Source organism: Schistocerca piceifrons, chromosome 2 (genome assembly GCF_021461385.2).
Source record: "Schistocerca piceifrons isolate TAMUIC-IGC-003096 chromosome 2, iqSchPice1.1, whole genome shotgun sequence".
Classification (NCBI taxonomy): Eukaryota; Metazoa; Arthropoda; class Insecta; order Orthoptera; family Acrididae; genus Schistocerca; species Schistocerca piceifrons.
Window position 1 is genome coordinate 485387831 of NC_060139.1, and position 11510 is coordinate 485399340.

General features: G+C 37.5%; 1 protein-coding gene across 1 annotated transcript in view; it reads left to right on the forward strand.

Annotated features, from left to right (window-relative positions):
* The window catches only part of LOC124776462 (sprouty-related, EVH1 domain-containing protein 1), a 30984-nt gene extending 19687 nt beyond the window's left edge, over positions 1 to 11297 (forward strand). The window contains exons 4-5 of the mRNA XM_047251471.1: positions 2432 to 2496; positions 5751 to 11297. Coding sequence (XP_047107427.1) covers positions 2432 to 2496; positions 5751 to 6551 — 866 coding nt within the window. The 3' untranslated portion in view covers positions 6552 to 11297. The remainder of the gene's footprint in view (positions 1 to 2431; positions 2497 to 5750) is intronic.
* Positions 11298 to 11510: the final 213 nt, after the last annotated feature.

The window sequence follows — 11510 nt, forward strand, 5'->3', positions numbered from 1 at the left end:
AGAGAAGGTGCGGAGGGGGGAAGGAGTAAGTAGCGGAAAGGAGGGAAATAAAAATAAAAGAAATTAAAAGACTGGGTGTGGCGGTGAAATGACGGCTGTGTAGTGCTGGAATGGGAACAGGGAAGGGGCTGGATGGGTGAGGATAGTGACTAACAAAGGTTGAGGCCAGGAGGGTTACGGGAACGTAGGATGTATTGCAAGGAAAGTTACCACCTGCGCAATTCAGAAAAGCTGGTGTTGGTGGGAAGGATCCATATGGCACAGGCTGTGAAGCAGTCGTGGAGATGAGGGGTATCATGTTTGCAGCGTGTTAGACTACAGGATGGTCCACTTGTTTTATGGCCACAGTTTGTCGGTGGCCGTTCATGTGGACAGACAGCTTGTTGGTTGTCATGCCTGCATAGAATGCAGCACAGTGGTTGCAGCTTAGCTTGTAGATCACATGACTGGTTTCACAGGTTGCCCTGCCTTTGATGTGACAGGTAATGTTAGTGACCGGACTGGAGTAGGTGGTGGTAGGAGGATGTATGGGACAGGTCTTGCATCTAGGTCTATTACAGGGGTATGAGCCTTGAGGTAAGGGATTGGGAGCAGGGGTTATGTAAGGATGGCTGAGTATATTTGAATTTAAATACATAGTATCTGTAAAGGAAGTAGTGTGTTAAAGATGGAATGATACAAAGATGACTGTGGGGAATAACTGTATGTAGAAGAAATAGAGACAGTACAACAAAACCATTTGGTAAGGGAAAGGAAATACAAATACATTGAAATATGTTGACTTTAAAAGTGTATTAATATCGCTATCATAACCTGAAGGAAATAAAACTCCTTTTACGGTCACAATGAAGCATTTTCAAAGACAGAGCATTTAAAATGTTTCCCTAAGAGACAGCACTATATTGATAAACTGTGTTAATAACAGCATTTCATGATCTGTTAATAATCAGAATAAGAAAAACACTAAGAACAAAATCAAAAGGTAGGGAAATGGTGTATTATGAGGAGAATGTGCCTCCAATAGTTAATCTTACCCCACAAAAGTGATATGGCGAATGTTACTTTGCTTGCTTTGGGCCTAACAGTCGGTTGCATTGGATCTGCCTTTTTACACAAAATCTGTAAGTTTGTGTGTTCTCTAATATAAGGTTCATACTGCATTGTTCGGGTGAATCACAGTATTGGTTTTTGGTTGCAAAAAACTGAAAAGAAAACCTATTGTGTGTAGAAGAGTTCAGATCCATAGTATAAGTTACGACATTTGAGGAAATTGCACGTGACTACCAAATCATTGACTGATCTGGAGTGTCTATTAATCGAGTTTTTTCCCAGTGAATCTCGTACAGGAAATCATTTACCTGCAACAGATAGTATGAACTTGTTATTTTATTGAAAAAAAGGAAGGATGAAAGGAAGACAAAAAGCTTTATATGAGAGGCTGTATTCATCAGATGCTGGTGATTAAGGCATTGGTAGTACTGAATCTTGTATTATGTCTTTCATCTCTTAGTCGTGAATTAGTATTCTCTTTACCATCCCTCTGCTTTCTGTGTTGTCCTTTTATGTGCAGTTTTCAAATGAGAACACTATGTTACTAAAACTTGATTTAGCACCAATATTTTATGCCATTTTGTACATACAAGTTTGGTTAATACAGCAAGTTTTGCTGTTATTTGGTGATAAGCTGTGGGTTGCCTTGTGTGGTCAGTCTGTCATGAGTGGATGTGTATTTGTCTGCTTTTAAATATTTGTGTAAATATCTAGATTTTTAATCATTGTTCTTTTTTTTCTTTTGTGCCTGCTTTTGGATAATGTTATGGTGAGTCACTTTTTATCTCAGTAGTTTCTGATTCTTGCTAAGAAAGTGTTTTAAAATGGTAAATTTCATATTATCTAATGAGACATACATTCACACAGAATAATTCTGGCTTTGCAAATTATGAACGATATGAAAGTGTCTATACAGATACATACTAGAATGTTAAGTGTTATTACTGCATGGTGATTTTTATATCATGAGACAGGGGACTGAAAAACTCTCTCCAAATTGCAGCTTTTGCACTACAAATTTTAAATGCAGTGGTATGTTAATTTCATATTAATTATGCACTGCACAGCTTTATTTTATTTTCCCCTCTAATTTTCGTTATTTTTAAAGCTAAGGGAGAAACAGAAAGTTACTTAGTCAGTTTCCAGTAGTATCTAATATCATTGCTCTGTAGCTTAGTGGAAGAGGTGAATATATATGATGAACTAAATGTTACATTTTTAAATTAAAATAGTATTTTGTGTCATGGAAAAAGTAAATAAGTAAGATACATTGATGAACAACGGGCTCCTCATTTATTAATATATCGTGACCACGTAGGGAGTCCATGGTCTCCCAGATACATTGTAGTTGTGCAATTCATGTTCACTCTCTTCATTTCAGGTCTGTCTGAATGCTCACCCCTTCACAAATACAATGCAGATGTAGGAGACGATGATGTATTTATGGTTAGTAGGCATGAAGTTTTATTGAAAGGCACTTAACACTTGCATTTTATTCTATTTTTTCCATGAAACAATGCATGTAGTGATTTTCCTGCATCTTGCTCAGTCTGATTTCTCATTATGTGTGTATAATTTGAAGGACTTTAAAATTTCCAATTAATCATTCCTTTGCCGAGCTTCATTGTATCATTATTTGGAAGGAATTGATCTTGAAGACATTTGTTTTATATTAACTAGGGAGCTGGCAGATGGAACAGAGAGTGAAAGAACAGGAAGAACAAAATGAGCAGAAGCCTCAGTTTTGGAATATGTTACTGAACTATTAACACAGGTGACAGAAAAAAGATGCATTTTTAATTTTCTCCATTGTAGCAGTTTCAGAAATGTTAATTTATGTGCGTCCAGTTCTAATAGTTTTGTTGTTAGAAAGTATAAGTACTGTGTGATTGACAGTAAGCTTGCAAGGCACTGTTACTTTGAAAAGTAAACACATAACTGATGTTGATTTCAAATTATTCCTATATTGGAACCAATATTATGATGGTGCAGTTAGTCTCACCTTCTCGTACTGTTTCTTTCCGTCCCCACTGTGAAGTGCCTCTTACAACTGCACCATATTAGATTTTGTACCATTCACCCCCCCCCCCCCCCCCCCGAAAAAAAAAATCGAGGCAATGTGATTTTATGTTAGTTATACTGCTTTATCGTATACATTTGCTTCTAAGTTAAAGCAACTGTCATTAATATATTCTGAAAGGGAAAAAAAGGCGATAGTGAGAATGACTGGGAAGAGCTTAGGAGACTAGTATCCTGCGAAGATGTGTGTGAAAATAGAGGCTGCTGTTGGTAGTAGATTTGTTCTAAAATTTTAAACCTTTGAGGAATGAGACTATATATGCTTCACTTTCCTGAAAATACTACTTAGATTGACAACTGATTTTAAATTTTATAATTTAAATGTGTACATCTTTGTTTTCTGTCACCGTGTTTGTCAGAAAAAGAAAGAATGAAATATTGGATGTGAAAAAAAAAATAAAATAAAGCCAGTATTATATCTTGCCTTGGCCACTCTCTGATTCATTATTTTGCAAAGTGATAATCTGTTACCTTTCCAGTTGGCAAACATTTTTCTTATATATTATTTTCTTTTCCTCTTTGTCTTTGGAATGCAGATATTTCTGAATGGGTTGTGCATGTTGCATCACTGAAGTCTTGCTTTCAAGTCTTCATTCCTGCAGGTCAGATAATTTGCGAAGTATTTTTAAATATGCTATAACATTGGCATTTGCACACGTAAGTTTATGAAAATGAGACAATTAATTTTTTGCTAGAAAATTTCACGTGAAATGGCTTTGTAGTGCATGAAAGCTTGGAAATTAAGTTGGCATTGCAGATATTTCTCCTTTTGTGTGTAGTAACTGTAAACGGTGGGATATTACATAACTGAGAGGTAGTATGTGATTTGTTCTTAAGTTTTTGCTGCATTAGTAGAACAGTGGAGTAGAGATCATTTTTGCTGCACTGTGTTTTAAACTACTTGTAGACTATCTTTCAAATTGCCTTTGTTACTGTTGGTATAAGGGTGTCATGATTCCTGCCTTTAGTTTTAAATATTGGAATTTGAGCTGTATATTCATTTATTCTGTAATGCTGATAAAACATTAAAATTACAACTACATTTCTACAAAATTGATTCTGTGTGTTTCTCACAGTGGTTAAAATATTAATTTACTGCATTAAATTTTGTGTATAAATAATATTGAACAATTACTTAGATAATTGTGTTAAATGCTAATCATTTGACTTCTAGCCATGTAAATGCAGCATTTTGTTGCCAAGTATGAATTGGAATACATAGATGAAAGTATTTTACAGACTCTTCCTAAATATGATTGTCTGGTTCACACTGCAGTGTCTTGTTTGGGTTTAGTTTTGTAGGTATTCTGCATGTATAAGAAAGACAGTCTGTCGTTTTAACTATCAAACTGTGACAAATGATTAGCACAAACATATTTGATTGCCAGTGTAATTTTGAGTAACTGAGCACTCAGTATAGCAAATCCAGGAGTTATTTGTAAAAATAAACAGAAAATTGTACGGTTTATGGCACAAGAGTAATTTGAAATCATTTATATTACTCATACTAATGATCCTCATTATTGTTATAATTACTCTTCGAAGCATATTTATAATATGCAGATGTAGCAGTACTTATCATAATTACAGTGATAAAGTTGTGTGTGTGTGTGTGTGTGTGTGTGTGTGTGTGTGTGTGTGTGTGTGCCTGCCTCTGTCTATATGCATGCGTCCGTCCTGTTTTCTCAGCAGAACAATAGCAACTATATTTTTTCTTTGTAATGCATTTTGTGCTTGTTTCCTTGTTGAGGAACAAACGCGCATGTGCATGCGTCCATCACAGTATGTTCATCAACAAGGAAATGTGCACAAAATGAATTGAAAAGAAAGAACATAGTTACTATTGTTCTGTTGGGTAAACAGCACAATGTTAATGCTACATACCTTTATATGAGAATATCATTCTTTATTTGCCCCAAAACATCTTAGCCTCTTTTTCCACTATAGTTCATTAATTTTACTGAGTTGTAGGTACAATTTATTTTTGGTTGGTGTAAGTCACATCATTATAACTACCAATCATCAGTTTCAGAATTTATAATTTCTCACACATATTTTTGCAGCTAATGAATGAAACTGTTTTATGAAACACAAACTTTCTAACCCGTTTGTTGAGTAATTGAAAGGTTGATATCTACATAATATTGTTCAGTATCTGGCAGTAGCTGACCATGTGTAATTTGAGGGATTTGATTTCGTGTTTGTTATTGATGTAAAATACACAAATGCAAGAACAGTGTGTACTGCTGCAATTTGTTACTTTAGATCTACATTTGAGCCTTGTACACAGCCCTGTCAGCTTCAAATGAGCACAGATACTGTTTTCTGTGCCTGATGTAACTAAATGGAGTGATTTGAGGAATGATAGAACACTTTAGCTTTCTGTTGGAATATGGAGATCGTTGCTTGGAGTTACAATAGCAAATAGGTCTTTCTTGTTGCCCTCAGTATTAAAATCTGTAAGGAATAATTTCGAAGAAGAATTATGCAATTTTATGTGTATGAGGTCAAGAACAGTATTTGAGTCTAATACTTCGCTAATCTGATTACCTGTCTTTACTTTTTTAAGTTCTACTCTGTCCATGATTCAGATCTTAAAATTAGTATGTGATGTCATACAGACGCTGAATCTGCCTGTGGAACGTGGAGATTCACGTTCATCATCAGATTCGTCGACAACACGCGGAGGAAGTCGTCATGCAACGCCACCAACGGAACCCCACCATCTACATCGCATACATTATGTGACCCGAAGAACTGCGGGAGGTCCGGCGTCTGGCACTCCCACTGACAGACAGTCACAGACTCCAGGTCTGCCATTGGAGCCCTCAAGTCCACCACCAGTGACAGAACCAGCAACCAAGGAAAATTACTCATATGTGCAGTTAACGGCTGTGCACGAGTATATCTATCCTGTTGTGGAGGAACGGAAACACCGTGATTCCTCTGGCAGCCTCAAGAAACGCAGCCCACCTGACGCCGGAGGTGGTGGTGCACCAGCCTCTCCACCGCCACCAATTCCACCTCCAGGGGCTGTCAGCGGAAAAGGTCGTGGAACTATTGGTGTAACTTCTGGTAGGCGTAGGCGTTGCCGTCACTGCCAAGAAATGTATTTGGAGGACCACAATCCCCGTGGCAGCTGCGAGTATGCACCCGATTGTGTGCGTACTAGTATTGAAAGAGTGGCATGTGTTTCCTGTGCGCAGTGTCTCGTGTACCATTGCGCAGCAGATGCAGAAGGTGAATTTGTACGGCATCCTTGTGATTGTGGTCGTGATGAAGGCTGTGGACGGCGTTGGGTGGGCCTAGCTCTGCTGTCGCTGCTGGTTCCCTGCCTATGGTGCTACCCTCCTCTCAGGGCTTGCCATTTGTGCTGTGTAGCTTGTGGTTTGTGTGGTGGTCGTCATCGACCGGCTTCCTAGCCCAGCCCACCCCCGCGCCTTCCAAAGGTGCTGTTGCCCTAAAGGGCTTTCAAGAGATTGCAGATTTGTGAGACTTCCTTCTCCTTGAATCAGAATGCCCAACTGGCTCACAGGGAATTTTAGGGAAAACACCAGTAACCAGTGCCATGCCACAGTTACTGATGGCTTTTCATTGGCATCTTTGTTCAGTAGTCCATAGGATGTTGCCCCTCTTACAAGTAAAAAGTTGAGGTTCACAGTCCTCAGTGGCGGGCTCTGTAGACACATAGGTGACACTGCTTTGTTTAAGGTACCCCTTGTGTAATTGCCAGGAGTTGTGCGATAGGTTAATGTTAATGTGAAGTTGCTAACAAGTGCCACAGAAGAAATTGTTGTGTCAAATAGGCTGATCCCCAGATACTGTGCAGCGACTTGCTTTGTTATGGAATTGTGTGTCATTTCCATTTTGCTGAAATATCTGTGTATAGTTATTGTGGCCTGAAGCTGCACAGTTATGTTAATCACTGAGTACAGGCAAGACAGTGTGGTGTGCCAAAGTGAGAATGTTAAACAGTATTTTCCAGTTACACGTACCGATGAAAATTTATCCCACCGGACAGGTATTAGTCAGCAACTGTCAGATTTATTGAAAGATGCACTTGATATGGAAATCGTTAAAATAATGTGAATACCATTGTACCAAGGGGAAGTTGTGATGGGTTTGACTACAGTCTCCCACAAGAATGTTGGTTTCACTCATGGTATTACCAAAGAAAATGTAACTGCCACTAATTTTTCTCGTAGTTTTGTATACAATTGAAACAATTGCAGGATAAATATTGGCCTATTGGATACAGAATGTGGGTGCAGAAATATTTGTCAACATGCTGCTATAAATCCACTTCTGTCACACAAATTATCCTGCAGTTGAAATGGTGAATGTTCTTTGTGTTAACTACTTTGAACAAAAGTAATGGAGATTGTGTTGATTTTTAACCTGAAATGGAGAAAAATTCTATTTGGTCTGTATTGTCATAAAAAAAAAACACTGCTCATATGACCTGGCTTGTCGTAGCAGCACTGTGATTCATCTCCCTCTTCATTTGGTATAACAGAGAAAATATAATTTATTTTATGTGTGTGTTTTTTTTCTTCATGTGGAATTTTTGCATATGAAAGGAAAGTGATTTCCTGTATCCAGTAAATTGTATCGTCGTCATCCAGCACATATATTTTGAAGTGCCAGTCTCTCTCTCGCCCCCCCTATTATCTTGCTCCCCAGTTCCTGCAATCTCCTCTGTCCCTGCAATGCAATCTCCTCTGTCCCTGCAATCTCCCCTCCCGCCTTTCTCGTCTCTCCTCCCACTGTGGCTGTCTGCTGCCCCTCCTCGCCCATTACTATCTCCTGCCCCTATCCTCCTCCTCAACTCTCTTCCACATCATTTCTCGCCCCTCTTTTCCCACTTCCTCTTCCCATTCCCCTGTCTCATGCTGTCATCCATTTCCTCTCCAGCTCTGACTTCGTGCCATCCCATCTATGCCATTCCTCTCTTCCATTTCGTTCCCTTATATCACTTCCCAACTCCTTTTCACTTCCCAACTCCTTTTCACTTCCCAACTCCTTTTCACTTCCCAACTCCTTTTCACTTCCCAACTCCTTTTCACTTCCCAACTCCTTTTCACTTCCCAACTCCTTTTCACTTCCCAACTCCTTTTCACTTCCCAACTCCTTTTCACTTCCCAACTCCTTTTCACTTCCCAACTCCTTTTCACTTCCCAACTCCTTTCTTTCCACTTAATTTTCCCCTCCTCTCCAGTTCCTCACCTGCTCCCAGTCTATCTCCACCATAGTCCCAAACTCACTCCTTCTGCCTAAGTATATACCCTCCTCATTCCAACTACACCATCGTGCTTCCCACTGTGCCTTCTCCACAATAGGTAATGCAAAGGAGGCTCTGTCACCAACCTGCTCATATGACCTGGCTTGTCGTAACAGCACTGTGGTAAGACAGCAACTTCCTTAAGGGAGCTGTGGAGGAGTGACGAAAGAACACTGTCTGCTTGCCCATATTATCATAAGCATGTGTTTCAAAAGTGGCCAAGCAAACGCTAATGCTCGTGTGTACCAAGCTTCCTCCAAATGGCCTAACTAGTGCCAGAATAATTGATACCATTTAATTTCTCATTAGACTTAGAAAGGCACATGGATTGTTGAACTATGTATTGACAGATTTTTTGGGGATTTTAACAGCAAGATAGTAGCAAAATTAAGTGTGTATAAATATTGTATGTGAAAGGGAGAAGAAAGAAAAAGTAAATTGTGTAGAAGTTTTTCCCTCTGATGAAAGGCAGTTACTGACTGACAGAAATTTTGCCACATACTAGTACCAGTTCTGAAAGAAATCAAAAGTATTATCAGAGTACATTGTTCTGTGAAAATATGACAGTTAATTTTGAAGTAGTGTTTCCTGGAAGGAACTATTATTGTATATTGATTAGGCACTCTGAATAATCATTGGAGTTAATAGCAGTTTAATTATTGTACAGGATCATTGGCTTACCACTTGTTTTACTACAAAATATTCTGAATTGTTTCCTTATGTGGGAATATTTGACGTAAAAAAATTTTTCAAACCTTAATAGGTGATGACAATATTGTGGCAGCATAGAGATGACAGTTCACTTTGCAAAGGTAAGTTTTTCAACTTAGGCAGGCAATATTTGCTGTTTCACGAAGAATTTGTATGAATTGATGTTAATTATTTTGTATTGACATTTAAATTAATAGTTTGAGTTGCTGCATTTCTATTTATTTCATTCAGCTTTTGCGACACGAGCTACTTTAAATTGAAATTCTGTTATCTGTCGAAACATGTTTATGAGAAAGTAATTTGTTTGTGGGACACAAAAAATGATTTCAAGGTGCAGCTGACCAAACGTGGTGAAGTCTATTTATGTATACTGAAATGAAGTACACCAGAGATTGGTGTATTAAGTGCTGTTTTATATAATCTGGTCAATTGTTGAAAGGTTTGTAGTAAATGCTGGTTACTTTGTTAATTCTCTCTCTCTCTCTCTCGTGCGTGTTTAAATTAGTGAAAGATGTTAATAACTGAGCAGTTTTAGTGCTTATTCTCTGAATGTTTATGTTGTTGAGTCTCCTTTCTTTCAGCACATTGTACTTTGTGTACTGTTTTTTGAATTTCTGGGACCTCTAGCATCTTTTTGATACCTTGTATTAATCTTTTACGTTTTTCTTCAGTAATTCTGTTTACTCTCATTGTTATCTTGTTATATTTGTTTGGTGTTGCTTAGTTTTTATCTGAATTTTAGTTTTGAAAAATTTATTTATTTAGTATTTGTATAACTTTTCTTTATTGATGACAGTGATGTGTGCAGTGACAATCAGAACTATTATATCTGCGTTTTTTGGGGGAGGGGGATATGGCAGTAATTAATTGAGGACAACACGTTTTTCATTAAACATCTCAACATCACAACCTCTTTCAGCGTCATATAACTATTCTTGTATATGGTGAAGTATGCGTAACCATTTCTTGAAATGACGATTTGTTAATCAATAATATCATTTTGTTACGGAGAACTAAAGAATTGGTTGGAAGTATTATTTTGCATTGTGGTGTGTCTGTAACACTTCTTAAAATGTCAGTATCAGTGTCTTAATGTATGATCTTATTATCTTTGCAGTTTGCATCATCTGCATTCAGTATTATTCTTACGAAATCCATTCTGCTAGCTCTGCTTTCAGCTTTGATGAATAGTTGTTTAGATGTTCCTTCATAGTTACTTGACGTTGGGCTGGGAAAAAAATGTGTACATGAGCCCACTCTGTTCTGTAATTCCTCCTATTATGTTAGTTTTTACCCACATTTGCCCATCAAGTTTCTTAAATGTGTGGGCATTAGTACTCCTTTTACTTAAAGTAAAATTTGGAGTACCTACTTGCATTGAAGTGGAACAGAACACTCATTTTTTCAACACTAGTAAATAATGAATAATCCATACTTTAGTTTTCAAGGAAAGTGTACAAAATATTAGAAGAGATGGTCATGAGGCAGTCTCCTTGGAATTCACAAAAAAATTACTTGAGTGGTGTAACGTACTTTCACGCTCTTTTGTGTGGTGCATGACTCCCGATAATTGAAATTGTAGTATTATTCAGCGTAACTGGATTAAATCAATTAGTTGTCAAGTGTGTCACTTTTTGGTTTATTTAAACAGCTTAAACATTATATTTGACTTAATGTGCAGTGCAACAAAATATCCAACTCTTTTGACAGTTAAATAATAACCTTGTTTGGAAGTTTGTTTCCCTTCCTTTTATTTTGAGTTTTGTGATGACTGAGTAGCAGCAGTCAAAATTACGAATTAGTGTAACAAAAATAATTATTACAAATGCAGGAAAAATCTTTTTCTCTTCATATAAATGCACAGGATAATGTTACTTCAAATACTTAAATAGGACTGTAGAAGACTGTGGAAAAGTTTAGAAATGACATACATTAGAAGTCTTGCAAATATTGTTGAAAAGGAAGTGCTAAATTACTAAAGTACAGAAGAAAGAAAATGACTCACAGGAGGTTAAGAACAATTACCACCACCAGTTTAAGTTCCAGAAATGGATAGCTGGAAATTTTTTCTAAATTTAAAAGAAAAATTAGATAAAGCTTTAATAGATCTTAAATTAGAGGGTGTGTGTGTGTGTGTGTGTGTGTGTGTGTGTGTGTGTGTGTGTGTGTGTGCGCGCGCGCGTGTGTTTTTGTGTTTGTGTTTTTGTGTTTGGGGGGGGGGGGGGGGGGAGGAGGAGGAGGTGGCAATTGACATATTACAAGGAAAAAGAGAAGCCTTCAGTCAGATGTATGGCCACATATAAATACCAACATTTGTGTGTGTGAGAGAGAGACTGACACTATCACATAGAAATAAATATTTTTGAAAATACCAGTGGAGGACATTTTT